This window comes from Trachurus japonicus, chromosome 8 (genome assembly GCF_045865225.1).
Source record: "Trachurus japonicus isolate A0001 chromosome 8, Traja_1.0".
Taxonomy (NCBI): domain Eukaryota; kingdom Metazoa; phylum Chordata; class Actinopteri; order Carangiformes; family Carangidae; genus Trachurus; species Trachurus japonicus.
The window spans coordinates 19,138,389-19,163,646 of NC_140914.1; the positions used below are offsets into that span (position 1 = coordinate 19,138,389).

General features: G+C 41.5%; 2 protein-coding genes across 18 annotated transcripts in view; both read left to right on the forward strand.

Annotated features, from left to right (window-relative positions):
- Positions 1 to 712, forward strand: part of LOC146983088 (interferon-induced protein 44-like) — a 38,512-nt gene extending 37,800 nt beyond the window's left edge. Inside the window, exon 5 of the mRNA XM_085784474.1 lies at positions 209 to 712. Within this exon, the coding sequence (XP_085640600.1) occupies positions 209 to 412 (204 nt within the window). The 3' untranslated portion in view covers positions 413 to 712. The remainder of the gene's footprint in view (positions 1 to 208) is intronic.
- A 304-nt stretch (positions 713 to 1,016) lies between these two features.
- The window catches only part of spag9a (sperm associated antigen 9a), a 31,660-nt gene continuing 7,418 nt past the window's right edge, over positions 1,017 to 25,258 (forward strand). For 2 of the 17 annotated variants that reach the window (XM_085784488.1, XM_085784503.1), the window contains exons 1-24: positions 1,036 to 1,587; positions 4,421 to 4,541; positions 6,548 to 6,618; positions 6,728 to 6,816; positions 7,006 to 7,156; positions 9,584 to 9,673; positions 10,840 to 10,975; positions 11,247 to 11,340; positions 11,423 to 11,544; positions 12,669 to 12,680; positions 13,493 to 13,550; positions 13,669 to 13,821; positions 13,938 to 13,989; positions 14,106 to 14,236; positions 14,328 to 14,384; positions 15,783 to 15,947; positions 16,141 to 16,270; positions 16,767 to 16,856; positions 16,981 to 17,094; positions 17,253 to 17,439; positions 17,533 to 17,736; positions 17,832 to 18,051; positions 18,395 to 18,511; positions 18,850 to 18,930. In XM_085784488.1, coding sequence (XP_085640614.1) covers positions 1,288 to 1,587; positions 4,421 to 4,541; positions 6,548 to 6,618; positions 6,728 to 6,816; positions 7,006 to 7,156; positions 9,584 to 9,673; positions 10,840 to 10,975; positions 11,247 to 11,340; positions 11,423 to 11,544; positions 12,669 to 12,680; positions 13,493 to 13,550; positions 13,669 to 13,821; positions 13,938 to 13,989; positions 14,106 to 14,236; positions 14,328 to 14,384; positions 15,783 to 15,947; positions 16,141 to 16,270; positions 16,767 to 16,856; positions 16,981 to 17,094; positions 17,253 to 17,439; positions 17,533 to 17,736; positions 17,832 to 18,051; positions 18,395 to 18,511; positions 18,850 to 18,930 — 2,945 coding nt within the window. In that variant the 5' untranslated portion in view covers positions 1,036 to 1,287. Of the gene's footprint in view, positions 1,588 to 4,420; positions 4,542 to 6,547; positions 6,619 to 6,727; positions 6,817 to 7,005; positions 7,157 to 9,583; positions 9,674 to 10,839; positions 10,976 to 11,246; positions 11,341 to 11,422; positions 11,545 to 12,668; positions 12,681 to 13,210; positions 13,226 to 13,492; positions 13,551 to 13,668; positions 13,822 to 13,937; positions 13,990 to 14,105; positions 14,237 to 14,327; positions 14,385 to 15,782; positions 15,948 to 16,140; positions 16,271 to 16,766; positions 16,857 to 16,980; positions 17,095 to 17,252; positions 17,440 to 17,532; positions 17,737 to 17,831; positions 18,052 to 18,394; positions 18,512 to 18,849; positions 18,931 to 25,258 lie in introns of all 17 variants that reach the window. The other 15 variants (XM_085784486.1, XM_085784489.1, XM_085784490.1 and 12 more) reach the window with 10 other exon arrangements.

Below are 25,258 nucleotides of genomic sequence, written 5' to 3' on the forward strand. Positions count from 1 at the left end.
TGGCTATTCTCACCAAAATTGATCAAGCCTGTCCTATTGTTAAAGGAGATGTAAAGAAAGTGTATGAGAGCAAGTATCTGAAGCAACAGGTACGTTTCTATTGGTGATTTTATCTGAAGGGCTTGTTTTTAAAGTTGGAATAGGCTATAAATTTGCAAGTTAATATAACACATACTTTGTTCTTAAATCTCAAATTGTTCATATTTAGATGGAGAAACTGAGTGTGAACCTGGGTCTTCCACTGAACTGCATCTTTCCTGTGAAGAACTACCACTTAGAAATCGGCCCTGAAGACAACATTGATGTTCTGATTCTGAGTGCACTGACACACATGATCAACCATGGAGAGGACTTTGTCAACAACCAATCTATTCCTCGGAGATGTAAATGTCTCCGGTGTGGATTCTTGTAAACCATCTCTTATTGAGTCTGGGAATATATCAGCGTTACTTTGCATGTAATATCGAGGCCTACACATGATGATATGACTGAAAATAATCTTACGCCGTTAGCTTGTTGTGACGTCATCACGTGATCTGGTCAACATCTCAGCTGTTGTGATGGTGCCTTCAGGGCAGTCGGAAATGTTGCTACAATAAAGCACGATGGATGAACAACAAATAGGACTCACCCGGAGAGGATATAGCCTGCATGTCATTGCCACAGTATGTAAAACTACTGATATATAAATAGACATTACAAATTATGCTACTTTAATACATTCTGTATGCACGACATATAGCTAAAGCTTTGTATTATTAAGTATCACACTGAGAAGTTAAATTGTCAGTAAACAGTCAATATTCAGTCCTTGAACTAGCTCCTATTTTAAATTTCATGATGTAATCGCATAACACTGCCAACGATTAAACGCCTCTAGGCTAGATGTTGTTTTAGTGTGTGCGTGTGTTCATTTGCTGTTTTATACTTTTATTTATTTTTACTCCTGTGAAAGAAATATGAATATGCATTAATAATTTCCATCCTTTCACGGCGGTGTGGAGTCGCTCCCTCGGTGAAGCTGGGAAGTCGAAGCTTTGGGAGAGCACTTGAAGGCAGCATGGGACCAGTGAGGAAAAAAGAGGAAGAAATCCACGTAGCCTATCTTGCATCGTAATAGTGCAGCCGTGTAATGTCCTCAATGTGTAGCTACGTACGTGTAAAGAAACGCTGCTCTTAATTTTATTTTAAAAAGGCGGATAACGGTGTTCATAGTGGCGGGCTAACGCGGGACAACCCCTATTAGTCCTGTTTGCTGAAAGGGAGAGGACTAAAAAAAAAAAAAAAATGGAGCTGGAAGACGGAGTTGTGTACCAGGACGACCCGGGGACATCAGCGATGATGTCTGAGCGGGTGTCGGGCCTGGCCAACTCCATCTACCGCGAGTTCGAGCGGCTGATCGGTAAATACGACGAGGACGTGGTGAAGGAGCTGATGCCGCTGGTCGTGGCCGTGCTGGAGAACCTGGACTCGGTGTTCGCCGAGAACCAGGAGCACGAAGTGGAGCTGGAGCTGCTGAAGGAGGACAACGAGCAGCTCATCACCCAGTACGAGCGGGAGAAAGCGCTGAGGAAACACGCAGAGGAGGTGAGTCCAGCTCAGCAGCCGCCCCGGGGGTGATATAAACTAACTCTGGTTATCTGTTTGTTTTGATTTTTTGACGAGGTGAAGTGAAGTGAAAGGCTGCTTCAGGTGCTTTCTCCTCTCAGCATCCCTCAGCAGCGAGGTATTAACCTATACACGTGGCCCGGGCAGCATCCACGGTGTTCATTGGAGATGTAAACAACAAGGCAGTGTCATGGCTAACGTCAGTCTGAAAGGGCCTCTCTTCCTCTCCCTCTCTCTCTCTCCCTTTTCTATTCTCTTGGTTGTGTTTTTCTTTTGTCAGTGACATAACACAGTGCATCTCTCCTCTGCTCTGCTCTGCCCCGGAGATGAGAGCTCCTTCCTCCCTCACCTTCCTCCTCACCAAGAGGCGTCTTCCTAACGAGCACACACCATCAGATGTAGCTACACCTATAATCTATCAGCTGGCCTATTGCGTCAGATAGTGAAGTCACGTCTGAGCCCTCGTTGAGACCCTGACTGAAGAAACAGCAGGTGAAGTGACTCAGCATTTTGAGCTGTCACTGTAACTTCTCTTAAATAAAACTGGGCTAAGAAGACAGAGACAGAGGGATGGTGGATTTGCTTGTTGTCACATGACATCCCACCACAGCTTCACCCAAACTGTCCATATTATTGATGATCATTTTATGAATACAGCAGACCATCATTCACCACCACTGTGATAAGTAAAACTCATTCTTTTGAAAGGCTACTTGAGTGTAAGTATTATCAACAAAATGTACCACAAAGGAACAAATGTGACTGATATATTATTAAAAAATAACATGATTTTAAATGTTCATACTGATGCGTCTGTGTGCCAGCAAACTTTTACAGTTCAAGTTGACTGAGCAAGTCTTAACTACCGTCAAGTCTTTGGTCAGACTCTTTTGAGGGGTTCAGGTAAAATCTGAAGGGTCATGATATGATTATGTTAGTAAAGAAGGAGAGGAAATGTACTTTTATGTCTTTGGGCTGCAAGCAGACCATCTGAAAAGTTTGGATGGAGGTTGTTGCTTAGGTGGAGATCATAACTTGGGTTGACCACTGGTTTAATTGTTTTTACTTTGTTATATGTTTACCAGTAAATTCTGAAGCTGAAGAGTGAAAACAACAAACCAACCAGATGTGTTTGATAGTGTTTTTTGCTTGGTTGATGCCTAAGATGTGTGTGGTTTGTATGAATCTTCTGCCTCCTGGACCTGGGCCTCTGTTTAACAGCCGATGTGATGTGACTCAGACCGTCTGTCCCTGCTTGCCTTTTTGACTCGGGGCATCAGGACAGCAGGGACACTTGGCCCAGTATGATGTGGACATGTAGACCCCTTCATACACACAGTGACACTGAGGCAGGGTGACAACCGGACACACAAACACTAATGCACATGCGCACCGTCACGGGCATCTCGCGCTGTTACGGCAACACACTCTGTGAAATAGAAATGTTATCGTTAACCCAGTGATCATGGGATTGTTCCGGGAAAGACTCGTTGTCCACAGACAGACCTGAGGAGGAGAGAGCAGTGATACGCTGAGCCTGTTGGGAGAGGGCTAGGTATTACTTCCAGGTCATGTGCTCCTTTGTCACAAACTAGCAGAAAGGGAGCGTTCACCAGCTTGCATGTTTTTTTTCCTTTCCCTTTTCCTATTGTCTTGGATTTTAGTGTCAAATTCTGGCATCTTGACCCCTCACCTCATACAGAGTAACCAGTGGTGTCATGTTTCTATCTGGGAGCCTTTTGCTCCATTCATTCCTTTTCAGACATTACATTTTACAGCAGGACTCTCTGTGGCTGGATTCACGAATAAAACCCATAAATCTGCTGTTCTGTATACTCTGTTTATGTGATTCGAAAATGTAGACATCAAAATAAACAGTACAAATAACTTATGATATTAATGCTCATGTGAAAGTTATTGATTTAGATTAAACCTGAGGCATTTAGCCAGCTGTTCAGACCAAAAATAATCGCAGAAGAACAACTTTCAAGATCCCAAAGTGACATCCGCTGTTCCCTTGTGTTATCTGATCAGTGGTGTAAAATCCAACCTGCAATATGATACTCAATTTACTATCACAGAACAGAAGACTAAGAAAACCAACACATCTGAGAAGCTGAATGTTGTGAATTGTACAGCTGAGGTTGATTTTACACAAACTACGATAATGCTTAGTACCCTGAATAAAAACTGAAATCTGCAACAAACATAATTCTATAGATGCAAAAAAAAATATTATTATGATTATTTGTCGTTTGGTGTGGACATTTAGCGCCAGGCAGTCTGTCATGTGTTTATACGTTAAGCTACATTGGGATTCATGTGTCCAGAGGAAGGAGGGCCGCCACAATAGGGCCTTGGCTTGTTCAGCTGGACAGGATGTGGACGCTGACACACACACAAACACACACACGCCCACCCACACACACACACACACACACACACACCCTCTTAGAGGTTTGGTTGGAAGGAAACTACTGGAACTGGAATTTCCATATGAATCAATAAGATTAAGATCCTGCCCCTCTCATGGTACATATTGTAGAAATCCATGTTGTAACAGTCATTCACGTGGCCTTTTATTGTTATATTATATTATATTATAACTGTATATTATACATTGTAAAAAAGATTTGGCTGTCCAGTGGATGTTGTTAGCTTAGGTTTAGGTCTGTGTTATCCTGAATACAATACTGCTTGTTTGTTGCATATAAGTAAAGTAAAAATACTGTATTTGATGATTTATTAATAGCTTGACATCTGTGTGTGTGTGTGTGTGTGTGTGTGTGTCTCTTTCTCTCTCTCTGAGTAGAAGTTCATTGAGTTTGAGGACACTCATGAACAGGAGAAGAAGGACCTTCAGAACCATGTGGACCGAATGGAGTCTCACTCCCGACAACTGGAGCTCAAGATCAAGAACTACGCAGACCAGAGTAAGTGCACGTAAAAACACACACACAAACACGCCATCACTGACTCAATGTGTTTCCTATCCTAACCTAAGCCTAACATACCCCCACACACAAACACATGCACATACTCGCACCACAGATGAGCAAAATTCAATTGATAACACCTTGTCGTTCTCCTGTTCTCCATTGTGTCTTAGAGGGACGTCCAATATGAAAATTCAGAGACGAGAGGTTTTTTTTTAGGATGTTCTCTTCTGGTTTTGCCTTTTTTTTTTGGACTCTTTACATGCCATGTTCCTCACTACTTTGATGTATCTGTCATGGCTTGTTACACACACTTGCACAACCATACACACTCGCAGATTCTCTTTTTCTCTATTTGTGGGGGTAACAGTAATGGGATTATAGGATTTCTGTTATTCCCATACTCCTAATGCGGCAGTGCATTACCGCCCATCGCATTTGTGGATTAAAGAATGGAGGCAAAGCAATTGGCTGAGATATTCTGTCGTTCTGGAAACAGTGAATCCACACACACAGCGACTGATGCAGTCACACAGCTGAACACTGCAAATTATTCATTCACATACACCTGTAATGGGGAAGAAACGCTGAGACTCTCCCGTATCTTAACTTTAAGTCCATGTTTTAACAGGGCTAACAGAAGTAGCTCAGTCGGATCAAATCAGATGCAGAATGTATTGTGATTTTGTTCCTATTGTCAGTCTTAATTAACAGTTTTCCCCCTCTTTGGGAAAATGTATTTACACCTTCTGTGGAATCTCTGCCGTTCCCACTGCATGGTAAATCATTGATCATTACGGTGTAGTATGTGGCAGCATTTGAGCTTGGGTTGCTCCTGAGGCTTCCAGGTCAGAGTCCACAGCTACTGCAGAAGTGGCAGATAATTGGCAGTGATGACACAGCAACACAGAGGCCAATAATTTAGCAAGTCGTACTTTGTAGTTCTCTAATTTTATTCGTCAGTGTCCTGTTCTCTCATTAGAGACACTTTGAACTCTCATCTGCACCATCACGTCGAGATCCAGGCTGCATTTGATGAGTGATGATGAGATACGCTGCTATTTTTGCGTATTGTATTAATATAAGGCCTCAGTTCATTGTACTGCATTTGTCAGGCAAAAGGCATCTGACAATCTAATGATGAATGTTTTCTACACAGACTCATGTCTCACCCTCTAGGCCTCACAGCAGAGATTCAGTGTTGTATGTAATGTACCTCAGTGGCCAATTACACTCCCACAGACATTAGGGGAAGTGACAGTGTTTTCATTTCTGTGGTGTTGTTTCTTTTTGTTGACCAGTTAGAGAAAGAAAGTAATTTTATTGACCTTTGCTAAACAGATTTCCTGTGCAGTAAATTGTAAATTCAATCAGCGGTATCAGCCTCACATTCCCGCACTCAGTGATTTGTCATTCTCACACATCACTAATGCGAACACACAAGAGGGATTACTTCAGACTTCAGTTATCTCCCCCCGTGTAGAGCCTGTTCAGCCTTGACTTCATTACATGTCACTATGAATTTGATGACTCATGATAGCAGAGTGAAATCCTTGGGTTGGGTCAAAATACACACACAACATGCAAACTTTAGCTGCTGTAATTGATATTATCCATGCTCTATACATCTGTCTGCCACAGCAGCTCTCTGTGTGGCTTAGACTAAACCTGACACACTAATAGGGGATTAGGTGTTTTTGTCACACTCACTTCCTAAATTGGCCCAACATTCATTGAAACCCATTTGAGTGAGATTAGCCCCTTTGCCTGCCTGGCACAGCAGCAAAAATGCACACACTTTTGTGTATACGTGTTACAGTTTGCACCTGTAAAGACACAACAGTCAAAACTCCACAACAAAGATGTGAAATAATGGTGCTGCTCTTTTCTTGTGAGGTTAAATCGAGACTCTTTTAGGTTTAGTAAAATAATCTTTTTGGAAAAACATAAATATTTTATTCTCATTCTCACTTTCAACTGAGCACAGGTGTCATCTGTTTCAGTCGGCAGGTTAGAGGAACGAGAGCTGGAGCTCAAGAAGGAATACAACTCCCTCCATCAGAGACACTCAGAGGTAAGTGGGTGAGGAAGGAAGGGAAAAAAACACATGTTGTACAGTTGTAATCAATGATGACATTCATGACGGGTTTTTTCTTTGGGTTCTTTTGCTGTGACTCCTGTAGATGATCCATAATTATATGGAGCATGTAGAGAGGATTAAGCTGCAGCAGATTAATGAGTCTTCAGAGTCGAATACAGGCGGCAGAATCAGGTAAAATCATGTAGATTATGTTTTTGTTAAGAGACTTTAATGGCAAAATAACACTCTGCACTAAACTGGTGAACTAATTTTAGGCAAAGCTGGTTGATCTTTTACCTGCACTTCAAAGACTTGGGTCAATTGAGACAATATGCTGAGATTGAGAAAACATGGTTTTTCTTGTCCCTCCTCCCGCTGCAGGAGAGAGCGGCCTCTTTCTTTGGGGATATTCCCGTCCTCTGGTGGGGCGTCCCTGATAATCCCAGACCCACAGGCCAAGGCGGAGACACCGGGCACAGAGGGCTGGAGGTTCACTGACCCAACACAGCCACGGTCCAACACTAGCCTCAAGGTAGGTGTATGTGGACAACACCTCTATGTGTTGAAAATAATGACTTATCCCAGTTTGATATTTTCCTTCTGCAGAGAATAAACTCAGGTCGGGCTCAGACTCACATGGGGAGTGTGGAAATGTGGAAAGACGAAGGACGCCACATTTGTGACTTGTTAAAGTATTTAGACTTTTTATGTCTGTGTCCTTCTTCTCATATCCTCACTATCTTTTTTCCAGAGCATCAGTTGGTTGCCCTAATGGGCGATGTGTCAGATCTGATTTCTGATTGTAAATGATAAGAAAAAAAACCCAAAAAACATGTACGTTAATTGCTCGCCTCGCTGAACTGATGGCAAGTGGTTTCAAATGACAGCACTTGATTTAAATGGTAATTAAAAATAAGTGTCAATAGTTCACAAACACAACATATGATCACTGATTATCACATTTCCTACTGCTAGAGGGGTTTTGCACTTTTGGCTTTGGGCCCTTTTAAAAATAGAGAGCCTTTGATAGGACTCGGGTGTGCTTAAGCATATTTTAGTAGGGATCTGACAGGGTGATCTCTGTTTTCAGACATCCTCCTCAACCCCCTCTTTAGCCATTGATAAATATGCAGACTTCCCCTCCACAGCAGCAGTAATTAAATATGTCTCATGAATATTCATAATAGCTACAATTTCCTTCTTAATACAGGCACATATTTTGATATTTAGCCCCGGCCATGATGTAGTGTTATGTTTAATTTGCAGTGATTTCCGCTCATGTTAAACTCACTCCATGATGGTTATGTTCTGTGATCTGCGAGGTAAGCCGTTCTTTATACAAAACAGTGATTGGCACGTTCACAACAGTTTTGCAGTGTGGGGTTATAATAGTATCTGTGGCAGTTAGGACCTGGAGGGTGACGATGCTATTTCATCCCACTGCTGCGTTTTTTTGTTTAAACTGGGACATCAGCTCTGCAGCGCGGTGCATGATGGGAGCGATGCCGCTGTATGGCTCCCAGCCAGTCACCGAGGGAGAAGAAGGCGAGCTGGAATGTGATTGGTTCTTATGTAATCGGTGCTACTGGACGGTTATTGTTGAGCTATGGCCTTTTGAGCACGAGTGGCTTTGATATGCAGACAGGCTCTGGGAGTTGAAGAGAAACGTCATATTTATTTATAGGAGTGGGTGGCGTTGCCTTGGCGAGTGAAAAGGAACGACAGGTTAATGACACACATGCCCGCATGCCAGCCATGACTTAATCTCCATCCACAATCTGAGTCATAAAAGCAAAACCATCCCATTGCCTTTAAGATTGGCATAATTATATTTAGTGTTTTATATTATTACATTTGGCTTCATTTGACGGGACCTTAATAAGGCGGTGCCACTGAATGGATGAGTTCACATTTTTTTGAAATCTATTTTAAACCATTACTGACAGGCCTTGTGGGCACTGAAATAGTTTTTGTTCCCTTTTCTGTGCAAATACGCGTTCTAAAGTTAGACTGACGCTTCAAGCTTCAGCCTGAGTTAGTCAAATCAAGTGGAGAGCAACCAAAGTTACAATCTGTTACGTAGCAGATTCCCTCCTGGTGTTTCTGTCCCTCTGCTGCAGTTCAGCAGGAAAACACTGTCTGAGCATAAAAGTGGGAAATAAACTAAAAGCACAACTTTAACACCTAAAAATGTGAACATATCCATGATACAGTTGAAATATGATTTAATATTATTACTAAATAATAGTCTCAATTATTCATGAAGTCAAAACAGTAAAGGTTTGGGTGCAAATTTAAACAAAGATGTGGACGATTTGCCCAGTTTTCTTCATTTCATATCCGTATGCAAACTGCAAAGTATTTTGGCTGTAGGTTGGACTGAACAAGCTATTTGATTTGGGTGTGAAACAGTGAAATACTACGGTAATTACTTTCTGAAAATACTGAAACCTTTTCATCACAATGTCTTTCAGCCCAAGACATCATTAAATGTCTTGTTTTGTCTGGCCAACAGTCCAAAATCCAAACATGATCACTTTACTGCCACATAACACAAAGACAATGCAGCAAACACTCACAACACACAAGATGGAACAGGGGAGTTTGGTCCCTTTTAAAAGTTAGTTGCAGTTGCAGATTATTTTTCATTGATTGATAAATTGATTAATTGTTTCATCTTTACAGCTAGTCGCATTCGTCTAAAAATAATGTATTCCTGAAATAATACCGAGAGAAAATGTAAAAAAAAAAAAGGAAGAAGAAATTTTTTAATTCGATTGATTAAAAAAAAGTAGGACCGTTGACATGTGCTCACATTCAATTACATACTTTGCAACACACAATAGTATTTTCCATTCACATCACAAACATGCACATTTGGAGGTGTATGCATTTCTCCTAATCTGCTTCTGCACATGTGAGCTTCATTCTTACTCTCCCCCTCCCCCCCCACCCCAAGCAGTTGGACTTTGCCGACCCCCCAAAGGAAAGGGAGGGTAAGAGTGCGCAGGACTCTTCTTGGGGGAATTCACTGGCAGACGACTGCAAGGTAGTTGGATGAGTGGTGGCGAGCGGAAGTGCCGGCAGTAGCAGCAGCAGCACGCCCGCATTGGCTGTGGACAGTTGTGTGTGTGTGTGTGTGTTTGTGTGGGCTTCAGTAGTCTCCTCCGCTCTGCTGTTTCATCTTTTCAAAAGCGCCGCCTCACTTCATGGACCACCTGTGCTAGATTGAGCTACATGCAACCACGTCCTATGCGCAGGGTTCAATGGGGACTTTCAAAATAAGTGCAGGCAGCAATCAGCTGTGTCACAGATGCTATTGGTTAATTATTAATCTGTCGTGTTCAATAACGGTGTGGTTGCATCTGGCCTCAGGTTTTTCGTTTCATTTCGGTAAAAAAAAATGCATGAGTTTTATATCTCACATGCTTCCTTGTATTTTTTGCTTCACTCATGACGTTCTTTAACGATCACTCATCAATACACTAACATGACATCACACATTGAAACAATATGCTGTCTCTTAGTGCTCTAGTTGTGTGACTTTGGTCCAGTAACTTTATCATTTCAACCTTTTTTCATTTAGTTTTTAGATCCTGTGTCAGTTGTGTTGTGTACTAGAGGTAGAATGGCAGCCGTCATCGTGCCCATGTTGTGTGTTCAGATGATGGTGTATGAAGCCCCAACCTCCTCCCTGCAAACCGTGTAGCTCTGTGTGGACTTTGTGTCTGTGTTTGTGTTGCTCTTGTGTCCCTCTGCAACTAAAGACATATCGCTTCTTTAGTTTTTTAAAAGTTCTTTCCTTATTGTGTTCCTTCAGTAAAGAATTACTTTTCAGTACCTTGCTGTTTTCCTCAGCTCCAATTTTTTTGACAAATTAGTATTTTCAGTAATATCTCCCTTTCCTTTTTTTTTTGTTTTTTTAAGTTAATCAAAAGTTTACAGGAAATCATTACGTTGCTCTTGCTCTTCACAGTGTAAGAGCAAAGTGTGTCTTCTGTTGTGCTGCATGAGTAGTGTATGTAGTGAATTTGTGATTAGCACCTTGTGTGTTCCTCCTGCTGTCCACCTTGACCGTGGTGTTTTGTTTGTGGTCTGAATATGTTTGTTATGTTTTTATTCCTTTATTGTGACACATTCATTTGGTCTTGGCCTTTGACTGTAAACAGCTTTCTGTGTTCTAGTTGCCATAAACTAAACCCATAAACTTTACAGGATGAGTTGTCGGATTTCACGGGCTCCAAGTCGGCCACACCGATGTCCACCACGGCCTCCGACATGGAGAAGGAAGACGGGAACAGTAAGAGCACTGAGGTGCAGGCTGCACCAGGGACCAGATCCATATCAGTGGGTAGGATCAAACATCATGAACCTGTTGTCTACACATTCACAATCATTAGCCATCTGTTAGTTTTGATGGCTGTCGAGCATTTTGCTCTCTTGCCATTTACCATATATGAATGACACAGATGTTTTGGCAGATTGTGTTTATCACAGGGAACTTGTTTTTGTGATACTTCAGTCTAAAAATACCACAACTAAAGATGCTTCTTCAGGTTTGTTTTTGTCTCTTACCCCTCCTTCTACTTTGATGATTTTATCCTGCTTTATATATTCTGAAGGTTTGCCTGAGAATGAGGACAGCTCAGATGTGCAGGACATCATTGAATCCACCCCTGAGCTGGACATGGATCTGGGTGGATACAAAGTCTGCAGGTAGAGCAAAGAAAATGTAATGTTTTAACAAAACGTCACAAGGTAGCGAAACGTCACCTCCTGCTGTTTATTGCTCTTCCAGCACCCCGACCAAAGGCATTGAGAACATGGCATTTGACCGCAACACAGACTCTCTGTTTGATGAGCTGTCGTCTGCAGGCACTGGCCTCATAGGGGATGTGGATGAAGGAGCCGACCTGCTTGGTGAGTAAGAACTCCATCCTCACTGGATGAATGTCGCTCTCAGATGATATCATGTGTCAGATCCTCGGATAAATTTCATCAGGGTTGTTTTGACATTTTCTGCATTGAAACTGAAATGTCTCATGTTCATTTATGAAGCAACTCAAATGTCATTTTAACAGAAAAACTGTGAAGACACATCTTTCCTGAGTACTTGAATATTTACAATATTTAATTGGTTAATTGGTGTAAAAACTCCACAGTTTTGCATATTGTGTGAAGAACTAATGATATTTAGGACAATTATACCATGGCCATCGGGAATATTCATTTTAGGTGTTGGTTAAAATCATACTTTTGTTTCTCAAGTTTGAGGAAAAAGTCAGAGCGCAGTATGTACCAACTTGATCCTAAAAAAAAAAAGGCAAACATACAGTGTAACTTATGGCCACTGACAAAACAATATAAACAATATCCAGTTTTGTCAGCTTCCCTCAGGATTTCTTGCTGACAGTTTTATTGCAACTCAATCACACAGCTCCCTAATTTTAACCTGGTAACTTGCCCAAGTAAGATCCTGATAGAGTAAGACACAGCAAAGAGTCATTTCATTTTCCAATACAAAGTGTAGTTTTGTTGGGAAGATTCATCTAAACCTAGAAACACATTTTAAAGTAAATTATTTTGCGAAGAGATGCAATACTTTTTAACAATTTGACTCTGATTAAACTGAAGGGTTATTTTTAAAAATGGGTGACAGTTTTAATGAAGCCCGCCTTTTTTCTTATTTTGTGAGTGGCCATGGGATAATAATATTCCACTTGGAGGTGTCCTCATACAGAAAGCCTCAGACTCTGCAGAGCAAACATGACGATAATTCAGGTTTTGTTGTTTTATTGCAAAGCATTTGTGACCCTCAGATAATTTCTGTCTGTCTTTACTGAAGCTCTGCTCCACGATTTGGCTAATAGCTGTTGTCTTACTGATAGCACTAGCGTCAAGCTCACTGTTACTCCAGCTCCCGCTGTTTGCGCCAATGCTACGCCACTTGCTGTTATATTACCCAGTGTTAGCCATCTGCCCATGCTAACATCACCTCTCTCTCTCCCCGTATCTCATCCTCTGGCTTTTACCCATAATCCCAGTGGAGTACTCTGGTGTGTATGACCTCAAGCCTTTCCTTAGCTTTAACATTTCCTCTGTAATGTCCCTTTGACCCATACTCATAAGTCACTTTCTGCCATATCCGCCATTGTTACAACTCACAGCTTCTTCCTCATTATGTTTGGTAACTGTTTCAGTAGGTTCACTAATGCACACTTGGCCTCATTTCAGCTGCCTACCTTTGACCTTTGACTACTTTTGACAAAGTTTGGTGCATGGATGAAGGAGTTTGATGCTTTCTTTTTTGGCCTAACTGCTCTTTTTACAGCTTGAAAAATATTTTTTGTTGCCCTTGTACTTTCCTCTTTCCCTTCTTTCTACTGTTGTGATTGTCGTATGTAACTATCCTTAGAGATTTCGGCAGCGTCTCCTCCGTTTTGCTTGTGGAGTCAGCACGTTCAGCTCTGACTCCTCCATCATTTTTGGTCATTCCACTGGCTCAAACTATATCCGCATTTCTCTCTCTTTCTTTCTCTCTCTTCCTTCCTCTTTCCGCCTGACTTGGATTGCATGGTTTTCTCAGACCTTAGTTTGATTGGTAAGACCTCACCCACTCTATCCATCCTTCTCCTGTCAGTGCTGTGACGTGTGCTGTGGGTCTGTGTGTCGTGATAGTTTTGTGTGCTGTGAGACTTACACTAACAAATATTTAGAATATATTTCACATCTTGTGTAGTGCGTTGTTGGATCCTCTTAGTATGGATACAGTGGTTCGTTTTAATATGTAGTTCCCATGTAGTAACTGCACCAGATTTTTTTTATTTTTATGTAATAAAATTCTAACGTGGTCATCATTTCTGTTCAGGCATGGGCCGGGAAGTGGAAAATCTCATTCAGGAGAATTCACAGCTGCTTGAGACCAAGTGAGTGCAAAGCTAAATGTTTCTTTTACATGTGATGGCCCAGTTGATGTATCCTATCAACCCAGATGAAAAATAAATAAATAAAAAATACTATCGAAATTCTTCCCTGTCTATCCAGGAACGCCCTGAACGTGGTGAATAAAGATTTGATATTGAAGGTGGACGAGTTGACCTGTGAGAAGGAGATGTTACAGGGAGAGCTGGAGGCCATCCTTCAAACCAAGACCAAGATGGAGGACAGGAACAAAGAGCTCGAGGAGGAACTCAAGAAGTAAGAAGCAGTCACAATTGAACAATTCATTACCATGGTGACTGTGAATGGCAAATTATCAACAACAGAGCATCTCTTGTGTATCTCGTGTGTAAAATGAACCCTTATCTTTCCAGAGTGCGACTAGAGATAGAGGATGTGAAAACGAAAACTAAAGATGAAGAAGATGTGAGTTTTCTGTACATATAAAACGTGTTTGCCCTGTTTCCGTTGCTCATCCATAAAATACCAAATGTATTACTGTGTGGTCACATGTGGGTTTAACTGCGTGGTGTCTGCTACAGAGTGATGTACCTACAGCCCAGAGGAAGCGTTTCACCAGAGTGGAAATGGCCAGGGTGCTGATGGAGAGGAACCAGTACAAAGAGAGACTGATGGAGCTGCAGGAAGCTGTGCGGTGGACAGAGATGATCAGGTACAGAGCACATGTACATACTCACCACTTCACTGCCTGCTCTTGTGTGTCTTTAAAAATGAGTGAACACCATCTTAATTGTCTTCTTCAGGGCGTCGAGAGAAAATCCAACACTCGCAGAAAAGAAGAAATCCAGCATCTGGCAGTTGTGAGTCCTCTCGTATTAATCATATCTACAATATTTATCCACCTTTTGTCAGGGCTTTAGTTTTGACAGCCTTCCAAATTAATTCTTGTGATATTTTCTCCCGAATTATTCAATTTTTTTTTTTCCTTATCTCTTCCACCATGTTCAATTGAATTGGCAGCATTAGGTAAAGATGGTTTAATAAACATTACCCCTGCCAAACCTCTCTCTTTGCCCTCCATTGACACAGAACTGTTCCTCCATTACAAACAAATCCAATTTTGATGTGTCTCTATCCATAATCTTTGCTCTCCGTGCAGTGCATCAGTGGTTGTTATCACAAACTGCTCAGACATGACTCTCCCTGTGCCCCCTGGGCTTTCCTGTCTCCTGCCTGCTGTGTGCCTTTTTGATGTTTTCCCGCTCTGTTTCCTCGAAGGGCGCTAAAGAGGGACAGAGTTGCCCCAGCAGCTTAAGTACACATTCAGGTTCTGTCTTACATCCTGTGCCGATCAGTCATTTTATAATAACGTAACACATTTTAAACAGATTTTAGTCTCTTTTAAAAAAAATCACACGGGAAATGACAACATATAAATCAATAGAGACACATCAGTTTTCATTCTGATATTTTTTTTGATGAAGTTTGTTAAGGGGATGGTTTGGGTTATTTGATGTGGGATTGTATGAGGCAGTTCTGCACAGTCAGCGTAGATTGAGATCTGCACAGTGCCAGTCAGGAGAGACAGCAGCAGACACTGACAGACTATCAGAGCTATGTGATGCTGTGCTCTGATCTCATTCTCCCCCAGGTAATACACTGACTGTGTATGACGAGACGACCTCATACAGCCTTGCATCATATAACCCAAACTATCCTGTAAACATATTGTAACAGTTTCTATATGGAAACTATAAAGCATGACTGACCATCACTCTGAAATCATGACTCGGGCAGATATTAGAAGATATTTTGTTTATCTCTTATTTTTTATGTCTGTTTTTTTCCCCCAAACTTGTATCTACATGCTAAACAGTATATTAAAAAAAATGTATATATGCTGCTTTTCACAGAGACTTTGCGCTGGGTATCGTATATGTAGTTTTTTTTTCATTGATGCCAGTGACATTGACAGTAAATGTGACTACCTCTATAGAAGACTAAATGTTAAAGTATCTAGTTAGATTCTGATTACTGTTAGATATTGGTATTTCGTGGTAAAGACACAAATAGGGGTTGATAGGAAGTGTTCAGCTATATCACAACTCCCAGCATGCTTTATGTCACTGTACAGTAAATGTTGGTGGTTGTTCGTTGGTTGTCTGGTTGGTTGGTGACCCCCTACTACCTTGCTTTTTCCCCGCACTCCTGTCGGCTCTCGTTTCCTTCTTGGCTTTCTGTGACTTCACCACCTGCAGCTTCAGCAGACTGTTTAGCTCCTCCTCCAGTTCCCCGGCCATAAAGAAGGTGGACTCCCAGTCCAACGTGAAATACAACGCCCCTGGCGGCATGGTGAAGAGGAGTAGCACCTTCTCCCAGTTCCCCACGGAGAAGTCCAAGACCTTCGACTTCCTCAATGAAGAGTGAGTCACCTGACTGTTGTATTTAATCACACTTGGGAAAAGGCAGAATTTGAAACTTATGTCGATTCATGACTCACCACAATACTACTAGTAGGAGTATATCCACCGAATTGCCTGTGATAATGGACTTGTATACAGTATATTTTACATGTGTTAACTGATGAGATGTTCTCTCCTTTTTTGCTTCATGTAGAAAGGACCAGTGTAGTTCACCGTCACGTAAAGAGCAGAAGAGAGCCCAGTACAGACAGGTGAAGGCCCACATGCAGAAGGAGGACGGACGAGTCACCGCACACGGCTGGAGCCTCCCCAGCAAATACAAGGTGGGATGTGAAAGTTTGAAAATGAATTAAGTAGGAAAAAAATTAGATCAATGATATTGATCAAGACTGTCGATATTCATTTGGTTCAGTTAACTCTGCTACACTCTTTTGAAGGTGACGTCTATTAAATTAAAAATTAACTTTCTTGGACTGACTGAAGAATATTTAACTTTGATTTAATTTACTTTTGAATGGAGCTGCAACTTTCAGCTGTGTAAATGGACACAGTGTTGAGGCTGCCCTGCTCCATTTGTATGGCATCACAGTTGCAAAATCTAATGTGCAAATGGATGAGAGCTGCCATGTCTTCAAAACAAACAGTGTAAAATCAATCTCCATAGTGTCATTCCATATTTGCTGATTCAGATGGATATCTAACATTCAAAGGAACTTCACTACATTTTCATACTGTTTTTTAAGTTTCTGGCTTTAAGTTGTGTCAGTGATGTTGCCTTTTGAAAATCTGTTCTAATAATGTGTTGCTGTATCCTGACAGGTGGCAAATGGTGGACAGGTGGAGCATAAAATGAATTTACCTGTACCAGTTTACCTAAGACCCCTGGATCAGAAAGATGCTTCTATGAAGGTACTTCATAAAAATATAAAAATAAATAAAAACTTAAATACACAAAATGTGCTACGTGACTTTTTTTTTGCTTTCAGATACATTTTGTGAGACATTTATTATGGATTCCCTCTTTCTTTCCCAGCTGTGGTGTGCTGCAGGGGTCAACCTGTTAGGGGGGAGGATATCAGAGCTCACTAAGCAGACGAAGGGTTCTCAGAGCAGCCTGGACCAGCTGGAGCAGGAGAGTAAGGTAAGAGTAAGTACTGTACTTAAGAGGCCACTTTTATCCAGGGAGGGTTTTGTATTATGATGGTGTTTGAACAGGAGTTACACTGGGTAGGTGGAATGAGTTCTTCAAACTTTAAATCCTGCGGAGGCTCTCCTGAAACTCTGATTTCTCTCTTGTTCTACAAGGATCAGGACGCCGTGGAGCAGGAGAAGGAGCTGATACTTCAGGGCGAGGTGTCCAGCAGGGTGTGGGTCTGCACCAGCACCCACTCCTCCACCAAGGTGATGGTGCTGGATGCCAGCCAGCCCTCTGACCTACTCGACAGCTTCTACGCCTGCAACACCCACGTCGTCTGCATTGCCAGTGTGCCGGGTAGGCTGATTGTTGTGGTGTTGTGTCAGGTGTCTGTAACTGATCTCTGAATTCTGACTACAGGGTCATTTCTGATGTTTTGTTTTATTTTAGGTGTGTTGGAGACAGATTTTCCGGCAGGTGAGGAGGTACCCCAGGATGCAGAGGCTGCCCAAGGTGATGGGGTGTCACTGGCTGGCAGCGTAGCCAGTATGGGCTCTACAGGCAGCGATGCCGAGGGGACCACCGCCATCCCCCAGACGGCCAGCATAGGTGCAACAGACCAGCCGGCTGAGCACAGCGGCATCTCTGGCTCAGGTGGATATTCCACTCAACTCAGTGAAGCCAGGTGTGTTTTCAAATCCTGAGCCCAAACCAAATTTACATGAATCCCATCTGTGTTTGTTGCCCAGCGCCCAGTGTTGAGCTTTCCAGAGAGACCAGTCCAGCGGAGGATGGGGTTCCCACGGCGGAGGAGGCAACGGAAGCAACGGAGGCAAACGCTGGTGTAGGAGAAGAAGACGAGGAGGACCAGGGGTCTGATCAAAACCAGCCAGGGATCTACACTGAACATGTGTTCACTGACCCACTGGGGGTGGGACCCACTGACTCCTCTCCTACTAGCTCACAGAGGTGAGGAATTAGACTCCAGATGATAATGTCTGAAATTACTGGGTGTTTTTAGCATGTAGAAAAAATTATTCAAGTTTTTCTGCCTGATAAGGTTGTAAAGACACTTGGCCAGTACATAAGATGAACCATATGTTGGCTCTGTTGTTATGTTAGAATGGTAAAAACACTCCCATGATAAAAATAATCTGCTCAAACTGCTTCCCTGACCTTTGGCTGTCAGCATCATGACTTGAAACTGCTTATCATCACTTTAACAAACTGTCCGTATTTTTCCCCTGGTAGTCCTTACACAAAAAAAGAAACATTATGAAGGATGTATCTGATGCAATGTGAAACTTTTCAGGGGCTTGGGGCAGGACGGAGTGGGCTCCATGTCACAAAACTCGGACCCATCAGAAGGGGAAGTCCTGAGGATGAGCAGCGCCCTCCCCACCATGTGGCTGGGAGCTCAGAACGGCTGGTGAGCAGGACAGCGGCCACTAGAGGGAGCTAGTAGTGCAGCAAAAGTGTGAAGTCTGCACTGCGATGATGAAACTGTACATTTATTGAGGAAATAGTTTGCAATTACTGCACCAAAGTTCATTATAGGACACATGAACACACTTTAGAGACATATTATGAAATCAAGTCTTTTTTTAAACCCATCAGGGCTCCTGTTTTCATTACTGTGAACACTTTCACTCACATTTTCCTCTGCCTTTATTTTTCTCATTTATTTTGAAATCCACCCATCATAAGCCAGTATTGTACTGTGTCCTGCTCAGCCCTTCTTTACCTCCCTCTCTTTTCATTTTCAAGTCTGTATGTCCACTCATCTGTGGCGCGTTGGAGGAAGTGTCTCCATGCCATCAAGCTGAAAGACGCCATCCTCAGCATAGTGTGAGTATGGAAGAAGAAGAGGAAGGCAATTGATTTATAGAACTTAATGTGCTTCACCACAGAAAATATCCGTTATTAAAGGGGACCTATTGTGCTTCTAGCTTTTCAGACTTATAAATGTTATGTTGGATACTTGTTCTAGAGGATGTGGAAGTGCCATATCATGAGGTATCCGAGCATTTCAGAGGGAAGCAGGAAAGAGCCAGACTGGAGGAGTACACAGACAGCTTGTATGCGATAGTTATGGAGTTTTTTATTGATAAAAACTTTCAATAGTGCCCCACTGGGGTCCAGTATCATATTAAAAGCCCCTGATATGAGCATAATAGGTCCTCTTTAAACAAATAAACAGGCAAACGGATGAATAACAAAGCAAGAAGATAAATGTATGCATACATGCATGCATAGGAAAATTAGAATGTATATGGCTCTATAGAAAAAACATAGATATTGCTTATAAATTTTACAGATAAATATAAACAAATAAAGTGGTTTGTGAGTTATTAAACTAAAACTAGAAAAAGCATTTCCAAGAATGGAAATGGTGTGACTGCTGATAGCAACTGAACGCTGTTGCAGAATTAGCAAATAGTGCAAGCAGTGATCACCATACAAATGTTTGACCAAGGTTGGAATCGAACCCACAACCTCATGGTCATTAGACTTCCACTCTGCCTCTAGGCCACAGTGCACACACAGTTGCAGAGACTGTTGTCTGTTAATGATCTGCACACTGTCAACATCAAGAAAGCTTGAGAGTCAAGCTTGAATGACTTAGAATGAAAATTTCTGTGAATTTCAGGCTGAGAGCAGCAGTTTCAACATGAAGCAAGTTATCAGAAGTCAACAGAGGACGACTGGGAAAATAATTCACTATAATTGTTGTTGAGGCAAGATTTGAACCAGCAACCTTCAGGTCTCCAGACCAGCAAGCTAACCACTAGGCTACAGACAGAGACAGTATATGAGGGGTAAAGAAAACCTTTGATAAGAGGATCACTGGCTTCTGCTTAAAAAGAAAAGTAAGGAATCGAACCCATGACCTCATGATCAATAAACCTTTACTCTGCCACTTCGCCACAGAGAGCACACACATAAGCATGTTGCCATTGTAATGTGATGATGTGCTGCAAACGGTGGCAGAAGCAATTAATGCGTCTCTTAACGAACACCTGTAACCAATTGAGGGTGGGGGAGGGGAGCAGAATTCAACATCACATAACAAGATTGCTCAGCCTGGATTCGAACTAGTGACCTTGGGGTTGGCAAACGGCCATCTTACCAACTGGACTACAGACAGAGTTGTGGAGAACTCTCAGCATTGGGCTGAGGCCACAGTGCACACACAGTTGCAGAGACTGTTATCTGTTAATGATCTGCACACTGTCAACATCAAGAAAGCTTGAGAGTCAAGCTTGAATGACTTAGAATGAAAATGTCTGTGAATTTCAGGCTGAGCACTAACCATATGGCCACAGAGAACCTGAGTTACAATGAGCTTTATACTATGAGGAATCAAAGACTGTCCAATGACAGCTGAATAATTAGTGTGACTGCTGAAGCAGTCACACTATTGTTCTTCTGTTTGGCCATTTTCTTCCGCCTTTTTACGGTCTTCTTTCTGAGTCCTTCATACTTTGTGCTATTTAAACAATTCATATATCAAAACGTGCAGCTTTTTTTGAACTTTATCGGCATTACTTTTCTCTTTTTAACTCTTTATACTTTTTAAAATATTTAACTTTTTCTGATTTTTTTCAGCTTTATAATGTGTGTGTGTTGCGTCTAACGAGCAGAGCCAGAGTGGTGTCAGAGTGGAGAGAGGCAAAAAAACATTCTAGAGTTTTTCTGGCTAAACTGTCAGCACGGCCACAAATTATTTTCTCCAGTTTTGTAGCCACACTTGTCTTCTGGCTAAAATTCTGGTCAAAAATGCAAAGAGACTTAGATAATAATTTAAAATATTTTTTAAATGCAGCCAGGGAGCTCTCTGCTCTCATACAGCTCAATGCATTTTTTTCACATCAGCAGGAGAAGGAGCTCAACTTTGTAACTTGCTGTTAAGTGCTTTTTAAATCATTTTAATTCACCAAAAAATAGTCACAGGTCACAAAAAAGTCATCTTCTTACTTGGTGTGGCTAATTTATATTAATTTATTTTTGTTTTAAGCATCATTGAAAAATCTCACATTCATCAAAGTCTCAACCTCTCCTCTTGACAACTCCTCTGTAGTGTAGGGGTTAGGGTAACTGCCTGCCAACCCTAAGGTCACTGGTTCGAATCCAGGGGAAGAACTCTTGTTATGTTATGTTGAATTCTGCTCTCCTCCCCCGCCTTCAATTGGTTACAGGTGTTTGTTATCTCCTTGATTACTCGTACCAGTTTGCAGCACATCATCACATTACAATGAATGACAACAGTCTTGAAAGCAGTGTGCTCTCTGTAGCCGAGTGGCAGAGTAAAGGTTTAGTGATCATATGGTCACGGGTTCGATTCCTGCCTCAGTCATTTCACATCATTGCTTGACTTTTGATTCCAATTATTCAGCTGTCATTGGACAGTCTTTGATTCCTCATAGTATAAAGCTCATTGTAACTCAGGTTCTCTGTGGCCATATGGTTAGTGTGTTAGGTGTTGTGCTATTTCAACAATTCATATATCAAAACGTGCAGCTTTTTTTGAACTTTATCGCATTACTTTTTCTCTTTTTAACTATTTATACTTTTTAAAAATATTTAACTTTTTCTGCAAATTAAACTCTAGACAAATTATTTTCTCCAGTTTTGTAGCCACACTTGTCTTCTGGCTAAAATTCTTGGTCAAAAATGCAAAGAGACTTAGATAATAATTTAAAATATTTTTTAAATGCAGCCAGGGAGCTCTCTGCTCTCATTCAGCCCAATGCTGAGAGTTTCTCCACAACTCTGTCTGAAACATGCTTATGTCTGTGCTCTCTGTGGCGAAGTGGCAGAGTAAAGGTTTATTGATCATGAGGTCATGGGGTTCGATTCCTTACTTTTTTTTTTAAGCAGAAGCCAGTGATCCTCTTATCAAAGGTTTTCTTTACCCCTTCACATACTGTCTCTGCCTGTAGCCTAGTGGTTAGCTTGCTGGTCTGGAGACCTGAAGGTTGCTGGTTCAATTCTTGCCTCAACAACAATTATAGTGAATTATTTCCCAGTTGTCCTCTGTTGACTTCTGATAACTTGCTTCATGTTGAAACTGCTGCTCTCAGCCTGAAATTCACAGAAATTTTCATTCTAAGTCATTCAAGCTTGACTCTCAAGCTTTCTTGATGTTGACAGTGTGCAGATCATTAACAGACAACAGTCTCTGCAACTGTGTGTGTACTGTGGCCTAGAGGCAGAGTGGAAGTCTAATGACCATGAGGTTGTGGGTTCAATTCCGACCTTGGTCAAACATTTGTATGGTGATCACTGCTTGCACTATTTGCTAATTCTGCAACAGCGTTCAGTTGCTATCAGCAGTCACACCATTTCCATTCTTGGAAATGCTTTTTCTAGTTGGAATCAAAAGTCAAGCAATGAAGTGAAAAGACTGAGGCAGGAATCGAACCCATGACCATATGATCACTAAACCTTTACTCTGCCACTCGGCTACAGAGAGCACACTGCTTTTAAAACTGTTGTCATTCATTGTAATGTGATGATGTGCTGCAAACTGGTATGAGTAATCAAGGAGATAACAAACACCTGTAACCAATTGAAGGCGGGGGAGGAGAGCAGAATTCAACATAACATAACAAGAGTTCTTCCCTTGGATTCGAACCAGTGACCTTAGGGTTAGCAAGCATGCACCCTAACCCCTACACTACAGTGGAGTTGTGAAGAAGAGAGGTTGAGACTTTGATGAATGTGAGATTTTTTGTGAAAAAGTTAAATATTTTAAAAAGTATAAATAGTTAAAAAAGAGAAAAGTAATGCCGATAAAGTTCAAAAAAAGCTGCACGTTTTGATATATGAATTGTTGAAATAGCACAAAGTATGAAGGACTAGAAGAAGACCGTAAAAAGGCGGAAGAAAATGGCCAAACAGAAGAACAATAGTGTGACTGCTTCAGCAGTCACACTAATTAATAAAAACCTTAACAGTAAGGTTTAGCTCTAACAGGAACATCTGGGAGTACTAGAAAAAGCATTTCCAAGAATGGAAATGGTGTGACTGCTGATAGCAACTGAACGCTGTTGCAGAATTAGCAAATAGTGCAAGCAGTGATCACCATACAAATGTTTGACCAAGGTCGGAATTGAACCCACAACCTCATGGTCATTAGACTTCCACTCTGCCTCTAGGCCACGGTGCACACACAGTTGCAGAGACTGTTGTCTGTTAATGATCTGCACACTGTCAACATCAAGAAAGCTTGAGAGTCAAGCTTGAATGACTTAGAATGAACATTTCTGTGAATTTCAGGCTGAGAGCAGCAGTTTCAACATGAAGCAAGTTATCAGAAGTCAACAGAGGACGACTGGGAAAATAATTCACTATAATTGTTGTTGAGGCAAGAATTGAACCAGCAACCTTCAGGTCTCCAGACCAGCAAGCTAACCACTAGGCTACAGACAGAGACAGTATGTGAGGGGTAAAGAAAACCTTTGATAAGAGGATCACTGGCTTCTGCTTAAAAAAAAAAAAAGTAAGGAATCGAACCCATGACTCATGATCAATAAACCTTTACTCTGCCACTTCGCCACAGAGAGCACACACATAAGCATGTTTCAGACAGAGTTGTGGAGAATTCTCAGCATTGGCTGAATGAGAGCAGAGAGCTCCTGGCTGCATTTAAAAAATATTTAAAATTATATATCTAAGTCTCTTTGCATTTTTGACCAGAATTTTAGCCAGAAGACAAGTGTGGCTACAAAACTGGAGAAAATAATTTGTCTAGAGTTTAATTTGCAGAAAAAGTTAAATATTTGAAAAAGTATAAATAGTTAAAAAAGAGAAAAGTAACGCCGATAAAGTTCAAAAAAAGCTGCACGTTTTGATATATGAATTGTTGAAATAGCACAACACCTAACACACTAACCATATGGCCACAGAGAACCTGAGTTACAATGAGCTTTATTATATGAGAATCAAAGACTGTCCAATGACAGCTGAATAATTGGAATCAAAAAGTCAAGCAATGATGTGAAATGACTGAGGCAGGAATCGAACCCGTGACCATATGATCACTAAACCTTTACTCTGCCACTCGGCTACAGAGAGCACACACTGCTTTCAAGACTGTTGTCATTCATTGTAATGTGATGATGTGCTGCAAACTGGTACGAGTAATCAAGGAGATAACAAACACCTGTAACCAATTGAAGGCGGGGGAGGAGAGCAGAATTCAACATAACATAACAAGAATTCTTCCCTTGGATTCGAACCAGTGACCTTAGGGTTGGCAGGCAGTTACCCTACCCCCTACACTACAGTGGAGTTGTGAAGAAGAGAGGTTGAGACTTTGATGAATGTGAGATTTTTCAATGATGCTTAAAACAAAAATAAATTAATATAAATTAGCCACACCAAGTAAGAAGAGGACTTTTTTGTGACCTGTGACTATTTTTTGGTGAATTAAAATGAACTAGAAAAAGCATTTCCAAGAATGGAAATGGTGTGACTGCTGATAGCAACTGAACGCTGTTGCAGAATTAGCAAATAGTGCAAGCAGTGATCACCATACGAATGTTTGACCAAGGTCGGAATCGAACCCACAACCTCATGGTCATTAGACTTCCACTCCGCCTCCAGGCCACGGTGCACACACAGTTGCAGAGACTGTTGTCTGTTAATGATCTGCACACTGTCAACATCAAGAAAGCTTGAGAGTCAAGCTTGAATGGCTTAGAATGAAAATTTCTGTGAATTTCAGGCTGAGAGCAGCAGTTTCAACATGAAGCAAGTTATCAGAAGTCAACAGAGGACGACTGGGAAAATAATTCACTATAATTGTTGTTGAGGCAAGATTTTGAACCAGCAACCTTCAGGTCTCCAGACCAGCAAGCTAACCACTAGGCTACAGACAGAGACAGTATGTGAGGGGTAAAGAAAACCTTTGATAAGAGGATCACTGGCTTCTGCTTAAAAAAAAAAGTAAGGAATCGAACCCATGATCTCATGATCAATAATCCTTTACTCTGCCACTTTGCCACAGAGAGCACAGACATAAGCATGTTGCCATTGTAATGTGATGATGTGCTGCAAATGGTGGCAGAAGCAATTAATGCGTCTCTTAATGAACACCTGTAACCAATTGAGGGTGGGGGAGGGGAGCAGAATTCAACATCACATAACAAGATTGCTCAGCCTGGATTCG